The following is a 15,183-nucleotide window of genomic DNA, read 5'->3' on the forward strand; positions in this document are numbered from 1 at the left end:
ATTATTCAAAATTTATAAGTCAGGGACATAACTAGTTATGTTTGCCCCAAAAAAATTTGGTAAGGAACCCCATGAACCGCTTAGTGGTGAAGCACACACAAACATATGCATCTCAGACTTACTATTATATATAGCAATACTGTAAAGATTAACTGTGAAATAATGCATTGACCAAACATGCAAAACTGGCAAAGAAATACCCAGAGACATAACTGTAATTGCAAATAAAGGTTCTGTTACCAAGTATTAAAAAAAGTTTGTGAAGAAATAGAATTTTATTTTTATTTGTAAACAAACAAATTTAGCGTTTGTGTGTTGTATTCGTAATTGTCAAGATTTCACAAACAAATCCATTTTGAATCCAGCATGAAAGAACATTTAAATGTGAAAAATTAAAAAAGAAGTGATAGCCACTGTTTGTGTAAACATGACATAGTAATCACATGGACAAATACTTGACTTCAATCAATTATGAAGTTTTTATATTTTAAGATGAAATGTGTCAAAACATTTCAAAATGCTAATTTGTGAAATTATGTGCATTTATATCATTAGTGTGTTAATCTCAGTTTATCTTTAAATAACCATACAAACACACTTTCAATTAACTGGTACAAACTTACCATATATTTAAAGTGTTAACATGGTAGTTATGACTTCAGATTTAAAAGACAAAACAAAAAAAAAAGAATACAAAACAAAAACACAACTCAACACATCTGCCTGACTTGAAAGATGTTGAGTTAGCAAACATGTTCACTATAAAACACGCTTCTTTAATTACAGTTAGTGAAGTGCTTTCATGAGCTGTAACCATTGATTTTTTTTTTTTTACTACTCAGACATGTCTATGCTCAGTATCTACACCATGCTGTTTTAGAAGTCCATTAAAAAGCACTCATTCAATCTTCATTATTTATTAACACGTCATCTTTGCCAACTAAGTGAATATTAAGATTATCTGTCCGGTATGTAATGGTCTACATTTCATTTAATAAGTAAGCTATGAAAGAACAACTTTGGCATGCTATGATCATGGAAATCAATATCTAAGGGGGAAGGAAAGTTACCAGAGATGTGAAATGCATTCATTTATCTACAACTCAGATAGCATTGCAACCAGGTGTTGCAAGCTCACTGTTTTTTTTCTTTTTTAATAAAAGGTGTTTCACTTTGCGATTGGATCACATATAAATAACTTACGGTATAAATTTATTTAAAGGAAAGAGCGCAGGGCGCTTATTTATATAATTGCACATGCACTTATTTTTGATATTGTGTATATTTTGGTAAGGGAAATCTTTAATTTCTGAGACCAGGGGAAGAAATGTGTTTCTTGTTTAGCCTTGCTAGAGGAAATGTATTATTTCTTAAGGTATATATCTGATACAATAAACCTATGTGGATGGAAGCCCTTTGTGTACTGTGATGAGGGGAAATGGATTGTTTGTGCGAGGCCTTTTGAAGACAGGAAGGGTTAATTAAGACCTTGCTACTAGATTTCCTGTATCTAAAAAAATGCAGGACATCACTAAATTTGTAAGATATCATAGATAAATGTAAATATTGTTAGCTTTGCAATGCATGTAAATCTGTTTTGGTAGAAAGGTTACATCCTGATTCTAAAAATAGCCTGTACCCAAATCTGTATAAAAAGCTGTACACTGTACACTGAAATGTATCATTCTGATGTTCCATCTGACCTGACCACTGATACCTTTAATCAGTGGAACTGTCCTTGTCAGGGCACCTGAGAAAAATAAAACAGCACTCTTTGCTTCAAGACCCTGCTTGACAACTTCTCCAATATTGCTGTAATACTTTTAGCTGCAGATTAGACCCTAAATCTAATCCTTTCACCTGCTGTTTCTGAGGTTTGGACCCAGGTCTCTAGTACCACCGCTCTGCCGCTACCCAGCAGCTCTGATCAGTGTGATAGGCCAGGGGGGATCCATCCAAAGCAACCCTGATCCATAGTAAGAGGTCCGGAGTTACCAGCCCAAGTGTACCAGCACAGAAGTACACTAGCAGTGAAAGTTACCCAGAAAAAAGAGGGTGCATTTGGGATAACGTAAGGGAACAGTGGCATAGTAAGCTCAGCCGGTTTCCAGCAACAAAAGTCAGGGTGGCATAGGCGATCCATCCGGTCACACACTTATTCAAAAAACCATCAGCACCATTTATTTATATAGCACCACTAATTCCGCAGCGCTGTACAGAGAACACACTCACATCAGTCCCTACCCTATTGGAGCTTACAGTCTAAATTCCCTAACAAACCCACACACTACTGCCCAGAATTGGTTAAATTACAAAAGGGCGCTTGGGCTTTCCAAGCACAACACTCTGTATATTGGTCTGAGCAAATATCTAATCAGCCAATCAAATGGAACAGAGTCATACATAAAAGCATGCAGACATGGTCAAGAGAATTAACTGTTGTTCAAACTAAACACCAAGATAGGGAAGAAATGTGATAAGTGACTGACCATGTAATCATTGCTGGTGCCAGATGGTGTTTGTTGAATATATCAATAACTGATGATGTCATGGGATTTTCACCCATTCTGCAGAGTAAAAAGGAAATGGTGTGCAAAACAAAAAATATCCTGTGGGCAAAAACAATTTGGCCATACTCCTCTGACCTCTCATTAACAGACGGGTTGAAATTGCAAGGAAGGCAACACCACAGTAACTAAAAAAACTAAAGCTGGACAGTTGAAGACTGGAAAAGTGTTGCTTTGTCTAGCAAATCTTGCATTCTGCTGCGAAACGCAGATTGGAGGGGTACACATTAGGATCCTTAATACAAACTTATTCTGAGAGCGAGTCTCTCTCTCTCTCTCTCTCTATATATATATATACATATATATATATATATATATATATATATATATATATATATATATATATATATATATATATACATATATACACACAAATAAATATATATACACAAGTTAACCTGTGCATGATACTCATGCATTCTAGTCAAATCAAGCTACTTAAGGTGTTAAAAAGGTTCTTGTCATGCATGTGGGCCATGGCCCAGGCCTCAACCACCAACCACTCCCCACTGTCACCCCCGGCAACCACCAACCACTCCCAACTGTCACTTCTCCTTCAAGAAATATATATATATATATTTTTAAATCTTTATAAACACTTTTAACAATTAACAAATTAAAAACATCTTAGTATACCAAATTTCAGCCCTTTCTGAAATTTTTTTTCACACACACTAAGAATTTAGTAGGTCAGTGTATAACTCCGCCCAGCAGGTGGCGCTGCAGCTTGGCTTTATTTTTTCCACACACACAGACAGATTAACACACGCCACTAGACATTTATAATATATATATATATATATATATATATATATATATATATACACATGTCTAGTGGCGTGTGTTAGTCTGTCTGTGTGTGGAAAAAATAAAACCAAGCTGCAGCGCCACCTGCTGGGCGGAGCTATACACTGACCTACTAAATTCTTAGTGTGTGTGGAAAAAAAAATTCAGAAAGGGCTAAAATTTGGTATACTCAGATGTTTTTAATTTGTTAATTTCATTTGTTAATTGTTAAAAGTGTTTATAAAGATTTTCTTTAAAAAAAAATATATTTTTTGAAGGAGAAGTGACAGTTAGGAGTGGTTGGTGGTTGCCGGGGGTGACAGTGGGGAGTGGTTGGTGGTTGCCGGGGGTGACAGAGTGAGAGGAGTGTGATACTGAGGACCACTGAGAGAGATCCCTGTGTCTGGATAGACATCTGGATAGATGTGGCGATAAAAATGAAGGATGAGGTGATGGAGAAGAATGATGAGGTGGTGACATGTGGACAAAACCACGTTAAAAAAGGTTGCTTACGTCGGGAAGTAACACTCTTCCCCTGAGGAGGCCTGGGCTACGGCCCAAATGCATGACAAGAACCTTTTTAACACCTTAAGTAGCTTGATTTGACTAGAATGCATGAGTATCATGCACAGGTTAACTATATATATATATATATATATATATATATATATATATATATATATATATATATATATATATATATATATATATATAGTAATAAAAGGAGGCATTTAGCTGGCAATATGCAGAGAAAGCAGGGAAGTAGAGTAAAACATTGGCACAGTTATGTACCTAGGTGGAGATTAAACCAGGTAAAAACATATGTGTAGTTTAAAATTGGTTTACTTACATGATTTAAAAGCTGCTTCCTCTCAGCAAACAGACAGGGTGGGTCTGATAGTCTAAACAGAGCCAGGGATGGGCGTTTCCTTTTAAAGAGAAGATGGGTGTGTCACAAGTCCATCAAGCTAGGCCTGTGGGAGGAGTGTCAGTTATAAAACTCTGCTTGTTTCATTGTTCAGGGAAATCAATGCTGGGCTAGCTGGCTGATCTGGACAGAGAGCTGGACTATGTATAGTAAGCGTTGAGGGTCTCCATAAATGCTGTGCAAGTATACGGTGTCAAAACATTATTACCATCCTGACAATAAAGAACCATAAAAAGGAAGAAATTGTACGCGTGTGCTTCTGCAGTAGCAGGCTCTTGGCACAAGTAGTATCAGGAGTGGGATCCTCTGGGAAGCAAGTTTCCGCTACCCAACCCGCGCAGACGTCAACATGGAGGAAGTACTGAGAACCCTCGTGAATGTGGCCGCTACGCAGCAACAGCAGCAAGCTCAGATGCTACAAGTCACCGAGGCACAGGTGGAAAACACAAGCCTCTTAAGAGAAGAGTTAAGCCAGGTGAGGCATCACAGAAATGAACCACCTGGTCCTGTTCTCCAGAAAATGTCACCAGCTGATGACGTAAAAGCATATCTGGTGTCTTTCGAGAGACTTGCAAAAAGGGCAAAATGGCCTCCTAAAAATTGGGCTGAGAGACTGGCACCATATCTGACTGGTGAAGCTCAGCGAGCTTATATGGATCTAGATGAGGAACGGGCCTCTGATTATCTGTGCCTAAAGTCTGAGATATTGGCTCGCATTGGAGTTTCCGGGCCAGGCCGAGCCCAGCGCTATCAACAATGGCGCTATGATAAAGAAAAACCAGTCAGAGCGCAAGTGGCTGAGCTTTCTAAAATTTTAAAGAAATGGCTGCAGCCTGAGGAGAATTCGCCTTCTCGGATTATTGAAGTTTTGGCGAAAGATCACTGCATCCGGGGGCTGAACCGCGATTTGCAAAGGTGGGTTCTGCAATCAGACCCACAAACTTATGAAGAGCTTGCCACCGTGGTAGAAAGGTTTTGTGCGCTACAGCAATTGACTAAAGAACCTGCATTTGTGCCTAAGCCGCTGCCACGCCAAAAGCCAGGTTTGACAATCCTTGCCACAGGGCCCAATGGCAAAACTGCTACGGACAGAGGGCCAGGTGCAAAGCTGTCTAATCTGAAGTGTTTTGAATGTTTTGAGCCAGGCCACTTTAAGGCAGAGTGTCCTAAACTACCGGAACCCATGGACTGTTCCGTGGCACGTATTGGGCCTGCATTTCCAAGCTGTTTTACCATGAGTCCCACATCAGGAAGTACTTGTTTGTTCCGGGTGACTGTGCTAATCAACCAAAACCTTGTTCTGGCCTTGGTTTACTCGGGGAGTGAACTCTCATTGGTTTCCAGCTCTGCTTTACCCGAAACCATAACTTCTCGGTTGCCCAAAGTGAAAGTTCATGCGTACATGGCACAACAGAGGAGTATGAAAGAACAATACTACCAGTCACACTCAAAGACAAAACTGTTATGGTGGTAGCTGCCATAGCACCTAAACTCCCATATCCACTAATTTTGGGCAGAGACTTCCCACTGTTTAATGATGTCCTCGGTGAGCGGATCCGGTAGGACATGCCGGCAACTGATGCAACGGTCGGAAGCCTGGTCTTAAAGGAACCGCCTAAGAATCCACAACATCTGGACATAAATCTTTGGGAACCGCCAAACCGGAATGCCATCCTGGGAGTCACAGCAGGAGTTCCACAAAAGCATCCAACTGTGGGGAAACATGGATAGTCCAAACTAGCATTGGTCGGTGATGTCGCAGATGAGCCCATCCCGCCTGTCAGTGAGGATACGGACTGGTCCGCAATACTAATTTTGTTTCCTTTGCAGGACTTTGCTTAAAACCAACTTAATGATGCCACTTTGGAACATGCCTTTAAAAGTGTGACTGAGGTAAATGGGGTAGCGAAAGCCGCCCAGCCTGCAGAAGGTATACCATATTTTATTGTTAAAAATAATTTCCTGTATAGAGTTGCTAATGTACAGGGGGAAAAAGTAGAACAATTAATGGTTCCTCAGGTCCATGTAACCCTAGTGTTAAAAGCAGCACATATACAAGTCTATGGGGGACACCTAGGGGAGGATAAAACACGGGAACGAGTTCTGCTTAGGTTTTACTGGCCCGGGGTACACATGGCAGTGAAAAAGTATTGCCGGTCCTGTCCCATTTGTCAGAGAACCTGTCTCAAACCCATGTACAGGGCACCTCTCATTCCAATACCAATAGCACAAGTTCCCTTTGAAGGGATAGCTATGGAACTTGTGGGGCCCCTGGAAAAATCCGCACGTGGACACCAATATATACTAGTTGTGCTTGACTATGCAACCAGGTATCCAGAGACAATTCCCCTACGAAACATAAAGTCCAGCACCATAGCTAGAGAACTTGTATTGATGTTTACACGCTTGGGAATACCCAAATAAATTCTCACAGACCAGGGTACTCCATTCATGTCTAAACTGATGAAGGACATGTGCCAGTTGCTAGGGGTTACGGCGCTTCACACCTCTGTATACCATCCACAAACAGTTGGCTTGGTGGAACGCTTTAACCGCACATTAAAGCACATGCTCAGGAAAGCAGTGGCTCAAGAAAAAAAAGATCGGGACACTCTTATTCCCTATTTGATGTTTGCCATCCGTGGGGTAGCTCAAGCTTCAACAGAGTTTAGTCCCTTTGAGTTATTGTTTGGGAGACAGCCCAGGGGTTTCTTGGATATGTTAAAAGAAGGGTGGGAGCAGCAAGGTCCCAGGGAGCCAAATCTGGTACAATTTGTGTCCCAAATGTATGAGAGGCTAGGAAAGATAGGGCCCATTGTGCCGCAACATGTAAAAGAGGCTCAGGAACGACAGAAGAAAAGTTATGACAAAAGTGATGATGTTCGATCTTTCAAGCCTGGGGACAAGGTCCTAGTCCTGGTTCCTACCCAGGTAAGCAAACTTTTCGCCCATTGGCAGGGTCCATATGAAGTTCTAGAGGCTGTCGGTCCTGTCAATTACAGAGTCCACCAGTTAGGTAGGAGAAGGGAGGAGCAAATATATCATGTGAACCTCCTTAAACCCTGGCATGATGAGGAAACCTCTCCTCAGGTAGTGAGTACTGACATTGAAAAGTCTGAAGTGCCCATAGAGCCAGCCTTGTCCATTCAGCAGAGACAACAGACTGAAGAAATGATTCGCCGGAACAGGGATGTCTTCTCTTCCATTCCTGGGCACACTTCCTTAATCAAACACGACATTGTCACTGCGCCAGGAGTCATTGCCAAGCAGAAGCCATATCGTATTCCAGAAGCCAGACGGGTGGACGTGAGAAAGGAGGTCGAGAAGATGCTCCAGTTAGATGTAATTGAAGAGTCCACTAGTGAATGGAACAGTCCCATTGTGCTTGTCCCGAAACTCAATGAGACAATTAGGTTCTGCAATGACTTTAGGTGCCTAAACAGTAGGTCACAGTTTGATGCCTATCCGATACCACGTGTGGATGAACTAGTGGAAAATCTTGCTGGTAGCAATTATTTAACAACCCTTGATCTAACAAATGGTTATTGGCAAGATCCCCTGACTTCCACGGCCAAGCCAAAGACTGCATTTTCCTCCCCTGATGGTCTCTATCAATATAAAGTCCTACCCTTTGGGTTGCATGGGGCACCTGCCACCTTCCAAAGGGCTATGAATAAATTGCTACGACCTCACACAGCTTATGCAGCTGCTTGCTTGGAGGATATAGTGAGTTATACCCCAGACTGGGGATCACATTTAGCCAAAGTTGAGGCGGTCTTAGCTTCATTACGGTCCACAGGGTTAACAGCTAACCAAGAGAAATGTGCCATAGCCATGAGAGAAGCCAAATATTTGGGGTACATTGTTGGTCGAGGGCATGTAAAACCCCAGCTAGACAAAGTGGAGGCAGTCAAAAATTGGACAAGACCAGAGAAAAAGTCACAGTTAAGAACCTTTTTAGGCTTAGTAGGTTACTACAGGCGGTTTGTAAGCCACTTCGCCACTAGAGCTGCTCCACTTACGGACATGTTAAAAAAAAGTTGTCCAGATAGATTAACCTGGTTGACTCTGCAGAAACCGCCTGGTCTGATCTTCGGTTAGCTCTTTGTTCCTCTCCAGTTCTACAAGCACCAGATTTTACCCGGAGCTTCTTCCTCCAAACTGATGCTTCTGGTGTTGGCTTAGGTGCAGTCTTGTCACAGGAGAAGAATGGAGTAAAAAATCCTGTTCTGTACCTAAGTCGTAAGTTGCTTCCAAGGGAACAAAAATATGCCACTGTGGAGAAAGAATGTCTCGCCATAAAATGGGCTACAGAAGCTCTGCGCAATTATCTCCTAGGCAGAGAGTTCACCCTAATAACAGACCATGCACCATTAAGATGGATGCAGAACAACCGGGAGGTAAATGCCAAGGTAACCCGCTGGTTCTTGGCACTACAACCTTTCAAGTTCTCAGTAGAACATAGGCCTGGGATTCTACACAAAAATGCAGATGCGTTGTCACGAAAATATGCGCTCCTCGCGAAGTCCGCGTCCCCCTACTTGGAGACGCTAGGGGGAGGGATATGTAACAAAAGGAGGCATTTAGCTGGCAATAGGCCGAAAAAGCAGGGAAGTAGAGTAAAACATTGGCACAGTTATGTACCTAGGTGGAGATTAAACCAGGTAAAAACATATGTGTAGTTTAAAATTGGTTTACTTACATGATTTAAAAGCTGCTTCCTCTCAGCAAACAGACAGGGTGGGTCTGATAGTCTAAACAGAGCCAGGGATGGGCGTTTCCTTTTAAAGAGAAGGTGGGTGTGTCACCTGTCCATCAAGTTAGGCCTGTGGGAGGAGTGTCAGGTATAAAACCCTGCTTGTTTCATTGTTCAGGGAGATCAACGCTGGGCTAGCTGGCTGATCTGGACAGAGAGCTGGACTATGTATAGTAAGCGTTGAGGGTCTCCATAATTGCTGTGCAAGTATACGGTGTCAAAACATTATTACCATCCTGACAATAAAGAACCATAAAATGGAAGAAGTTGTACGCGTGTGCTTCTGCAGTAGCGGGCTCTTGTCACAATAAATAATATATATATATATATATATATATATATATATATATATATATATATATATATACATACACACACACACACACAAGTTAACCCGTGCATGATACTCATGCATTCTAGTCAAATCAAGATACTTAAGGTGTTAAAAAGGTTCTTGTCATGCATTTGGGCTTAGCCCAGGCCTCCTCAGGGGAAGATTGTTACTTCCCGACGCAAGCGCCCTTTTTAATGTGTGTTCATGAGGTAAAATTACTGCACGAAAATGAGTTTGACCCCTCAACTTGTAAATTTAGCCTTTACTACCCCTCCCATGGGGGGAAGGGGGGATGATGGAAGTTAACTGACTTGACTATTCTAATTTTTTTGTCAAATAATGTCAGTATACCAAATTTCAGGTCAATTGGATGAGCCCTTTCTGAGGAAATAGTTTTTTCCACACACACACACTAACGCACGCCTCTACACATGTGTGTTCATGAGGTAAAATTACCTCACGGAAATGAGTTTGAGCCCTACCAAATTTCAGGCCTTTTTGAATTTTTTTTCCCACACACACTAAGAATTTAGTAGGTCAGTGTATAACTCTGCCCAGCAGGTGGCGCTGCAACTTGTTTTTTTTTTTTCCACACACAGACGCCACTAAGTATATGTGTGTGTATATATATATATATATATATATATATATATATATATATATATATATATATATATATATAATGTGTATCTCTCTATCTTGGTTCTGATCAAATTGATAGAGCATATAGTGCGTTCAAATGTGCAAGACAGTCACAATGCAAGTGAAGCCTACTAATAATTATAGTAGTGCTACCAATAGTAAAACAGACCCCCTGCATAGTGCACCGATCGAAAACTTTTATAAGCCCAACACACACACACATAGCCAGCATATCACAATTTGCACACAATTCAGAAGCTTAATGCACGGTAACAGGAGGACAAATACACCATAGAATTCCATCTCAATTTTGAGGAGTACAACAAAACTATAAGTATACTGTCTTCAAAAGAGAAAATGACTTGTGTACTAAACACTGTAGAGATGTTTAACACTTCTTTATAAAATGCATACCTGCCAGCTGTCTCTAATTTTCAGGTTCAGTGACAGTTTTTAAATAGTTGTCCCTTAAAAGTATTGTCCTTGGACATGTCCCTTTTCTCAGTAAGAGCTGTACAGTAGGATTCCTGTTATTTTGTCTATATTCAATGTTTAATATCTACTAATTTTCTGTGCTCTGTAAAGTAATATTACAGATGAGTAGCTACGATGCAAAAAAAATAAGATTAAGAATATGTTGAGTGAAAGGGTCATGGACATGAACATGAACATGAAGGTCAGTCCAGACCTAAAGTTTGTTCAGCCTTTCTAAATTATTTTTACTACATAAAATTTCTTTGACTGATGTCTCCAAAGTTTTAAATATTTGTTAAAAAGTAAACCATATACATTAGAACAAGTTTCATAGATGCTATTACGCATTTACCTGTCATGCTTAATCCGTGCCAGCAAAGGTTCCAGCCATCCTACTGTACATTCGCAATGTGCATCTAGAAATGTGATAACTTGTCCTTTGGAAGCAGCAGCACCTCTTAGCCTGGCCCTTATCAGTCCTGAGCGCTGTTCCATGCGAATGACATACACTGGCACTATCAGTTTTCTGACATATATTTCCAGTGGTCTTTTCAAAAAGTCTGATAAATAAAACACAAAAAAAATAAACTTGTGAATGACACCGCATTACATAATCAATTAAACATAGCATGAAACACTGTAAATATTTTTGTATTGCATATGCAACAAAAGATAGGCATATGATAACAATTGTACAAAAAAATAAAAGTTGTATACAGCAAAAATAACTGCACATTGAGGCAAAACAAATATGCAACATGGTATATTTACTGTTCACAAACAAGCTTAATTTGCAGCAGCTTTGCTGGGAGAATGCAAACTCAAAATTAGCTAATTCTATAGTGTATAGATATTATAAGTTATACTGCAGATTGCCACATTTACTAAAGAACTTCTTTAAAACACAAAATGATATTTAGGCCAGTTACCCAATACACATATGAAGAAACAACAAAAACAAAGAAAACTGCCTGTCACTCACCGGACTTCTAGACCTAGAGTTGGGCCAGTTGTCCCTCTGCCGGCGCCTGTGTTGCGTCGCGGCCGACCACCATCTTGACTGTGCTTCTGCGCATGTGCAGATCAGGAGGGCTCTTTATAACCTTTCCTTTATTGGTATTGGCCTTTCCTTTACTGTTATTGGCTATCCATTAGCCTTTTTCCTATTTAAGGCATTCCTGACCCCTCCTTAATTGTCTGATCTTGATTATCACCTCCTCGTGTCAGCCGTGTACTCCGCTCCAGTGGCTGCTGGTAAACCTGCCACCCGCTGTATGCTGTAGTGACCGCTACTTCTCACCTGTTGGCCGGATACTTCTTAGCCACATCCGTGGTAAACCTGCCTCCCACTGTATGCTGAAATGACTTGCCTATTACCTGTTGGCCATCTTTCATTCTATCAGTATTTATTTGGTCAATTGCCACTACAGTGTTATATCTCTCTTATTGGACTCATTTGCTTTAGTTTTATTGGGATACCATTACCTTTGTGTGCTTATCCTATAGTTTATGTCTCATTCCCCTCGCCAGACAAAGTGTTCTTACCATTATCATATATATATCTACGCTCTCCTGAGTATCTTCATATTGTTACCATTATCTACTATATATTTAGCTGTACACCGTTGCTCTGCTGCACTCTCTTGAGGACTGTGACCTGCGCAGTGACGCCGCGAAACACAAACCCTCTTGCGGGGGTCCCTGGAGAAGACCAGTTAATGCGTTAGACACCGCACCTCGAGAGTAGTGACAGCAACTAGCAAAGCATTGGGTCGAGAACTCTAGTGACCGTGACAGAAAGATCAGACCATGACGGACCCAAGTACGGAACCTTCAGCTAAAGATTTATTGCAACACTTGGTGGGACGAGTGGAGCAACAAGATGCTATGCAACGACAAATTACTACAATGTTTCCAATCCTTGGTTTTTCGGGTGGATTCGTTACAAATTACTACCTCACCTCCCACCCATTGCTCTCCGGCAGTTTCTCAGTCTACTGAACGATCTTCAATGTCTATATACTCTTCTCTTCATTTACCTACGCCTTCTAAATTTCATGGAGACCCTAACACCTGTAGAGGATTCCTCAATCAGTGCTCCAATCATTTCGAACTCCAACAGCAGAATTTTCCTACTCAACATTCTAAAGTAGCTTACATTATCTCACTATTTTCTGGCCAGGCTCTGGCATGGGCCTCTCCTTTTTGGGAAAAAGATGATCCCTTATTAAAATGATTATTCTGCCTTTTTAGCCACCTTCCGAAGAGTTTTTGATGAACCAGGAAGGGTTACCTCACCAGCTTCAAGTCTTCTCAGACTACGACAGAGTCCTCGAACAGTTGCTCAATATGTAATTTTGTTCCGCACCTTTTCTTCTTAACTTCAATGGAATGAAGAAGCTCTTATATATCGGCATTTTGGCAAGGACTGTCAGAAAAAATCAAAGATGTATTAGTCTCTCAAGAATTACCTACATCTTTGGATACTTTGATATCTTTATGTAATCGTGTGGATATGAGATTTCAGGAGAGAACTTTCAAGAAAGAATCTTCTGTTCACCCACCTGGCCGGGTGTTATCTCGATCTTGTTACTCTCCTCCACCAGCGGAACCTATGGAGTTGTGCCGCTCTAAATTAACATCTGAGGAACAGGAGAGACGCCTTAAGAATAAATTATGCATTTATTGTGCGGATCCTAGTTATGTGTTAAAATCCTGCCCCAGAAGGTCGGGAAGCGCAAAACCCTAACCTGTACCGGAGAGGTCAGGTTGGGGTCTTTGGAACCCTCTCCAAGTACTTCTCAATCTAAGAGTCGTTCTTTTCCAGTTAATATTGTTACGTCTACTGGCTCTTTTTCTACACAGGCCTTGTTAGATTCCGAAGCTGCAGGAAACTATTTCTCAAACCCTGGTTACTGAGTGGTCTATAGCTATTATGCCGTTAGAGATAACCATTGCGATCACAGCTATTGATGGTTCACGGATCCCCAATGGCCTTATTACTAATTGTACGATTCCCCTTACTCTTCAAATAGAAGTGCTTCATCAGGAACAAATTTCTTTGTTGGCTCTTCCAGCTACTACCAGTACTCTCGTCCTGGGGCTTCCTTGGCTTCAACTCCACTCACCACAGATAGATTGGAAGCATCCCCAAGTTTTGTCTTGGGGTTCAGTCTGTCGTCATAAGTGTCTCTCTCAAGTGTTACCAGTTCAGATTGTTGAGTCTTCTTCCAATACTCCTCCACTGGGATTGGCTCTGCAATATGCCTCCTTTGCAGATGTATTTGACAAATACATTCTCAGTAACTTCCTCCTCATTGGGTCTGGGATTGTCCTGTGGATCTTCAACCCGGTAAAATTCCACCTAGAGGTCTGGTGTACCCTCTTACCTTACCCGAGACACAGGCAATGTCAGATTATATTAAAGAAAATCTTCAGCAAGGATTTATTCGTCCTTCATCTTCTCCTGCTGGAGTGGGTTTTTTTAAAAAAAAAAAAAAAAAAAAAAGATGGCACGTTAAGACCTAGCATTGACTATCGTGGCTTAAATGCCATAACTATAAAGAATCGGTATCCTATCCCGTTGATTACAGAATTGTTTGATCGTATCTGAGGCTCCCAGATTTTTACCAAACTAGACCTGCACGGTGCATATAATCTCATCAGAATCAAAAGTGGAGATGAATGGAAGACAGCTTTTAACACCCGAGATGGACACTATGAATATCTGGTTATGCCGTTTGGGCTATGCAATGACCCAGCTGTCTTCCAAGGATTTGTCAATGAGATCTTTCGGGACTTGCTCTGTGTGTGTGTGGTGGTCTACCTGGATGATATCCTGATTTTTTCCCAAAACCTGTCCAGCCATCAACAACATGTTGCAGAGGTCCTGACTAGACTACGAAAGAATCAGTTATTTTGCAAGCTGGAGAAGTGTTCCTTTGAAATCCCCCAAATTCCGTTTTTGGGGTATATAGTGTCTGGAGTTGGGTTAAAAATAGATCCTGAGAAAGTTAGAGCTGTCCTGCATTGGCCCCTGCCTATAAGCCTTAAAGCAATTCAGAGCTTTTTGGGTTTTGCCAATTACTACCGGCGATTTATACAAGGATTTTCATCCATCGTAGCACCTATAGTATCTCTGACTCGCAAGGGCACCAATCCTAAGCAATGGTCTCCTGAGGCTCTTCAAGCTTTTCAATTTCTTTAAGAAGTTTTTCTACAGCACCCATTCTTCAGCAACCCAACATTGCTCTCTCTTTCTTCCTAGAGGTTGATGCCTCCAACATTGACATTGGAGCAGTGCTTGCTCAATAATCTGCACAAAAGAAACTCCATCCTTGTCCCTTCTATTCTCGAAGTTTACTACCGGCAGAAAAAAGTTATACCATTGGAGATAAAGAATTGTTAGCTATTAAAGTAGCTTTGGAGGAGTGGAGATATATTTTAGAGGGAGCTCATCATCCAATCACTATATTCACAGATCATAAAAATTTGCTCTATTTACAATCTGCTCAGTGTATGAACCCACGACAAGCTAGATGGTTGTTGTTCTTCTCCAAGTTCAATCTTATTATCACTTACAAGCCTGCTATTAAGAACAGGAAAGCCAATGCGCTTTCACTTCTGTCTCGGATTCGGAAGATCTACAGGAACATCCTATATTGGACCCCAAATGTGTGGTCTTAGCGGCCTCCTC

General features: G+C 41.0%; 1 protein-coding gene across 3 annotated transcripts in view; it reads right to left on the minus strand.

The window, feature by feature from the left end:
• Positions 1 to 15,183, minus strand: part of GALNT1 (polypeptide N-acetylgalactosaminyltransferase 1) — a 404,402-nt gene that overhangs the window by 199,829 nt on the left and 189,390 nt on the right. For all 3 annotated transcript variants that reach the window (XM_075212818.1, XM_075212816.1, XM_075212817.1), the window contains exon 5: positions 10,840 to 11,047. In XM_075212818.1, coding sequence (XP_075068919.1) covers positions 10,840 to 11,047 — 208 coding nt within the window. The remainder of the gene's footprint in view (positions 1 to 10,839; positions 11,048 to 15,183) is intronic.

The sequence above is a fragment of the Mixophyes fleayi genome, chromosome 5, assembly GCF_038048845.1.
Source record: "Mixophyes fleayi isolate aMixFle1 chromosome 5, aMixFle1.hap1, whole genome shotgun sequence".
Lineage (NCBI taxonomy): Eukaryota > Metazoa > Chordata > Amphibia > Anura > Limnodynastidae > Mixophyes > Mixophyes fleayi.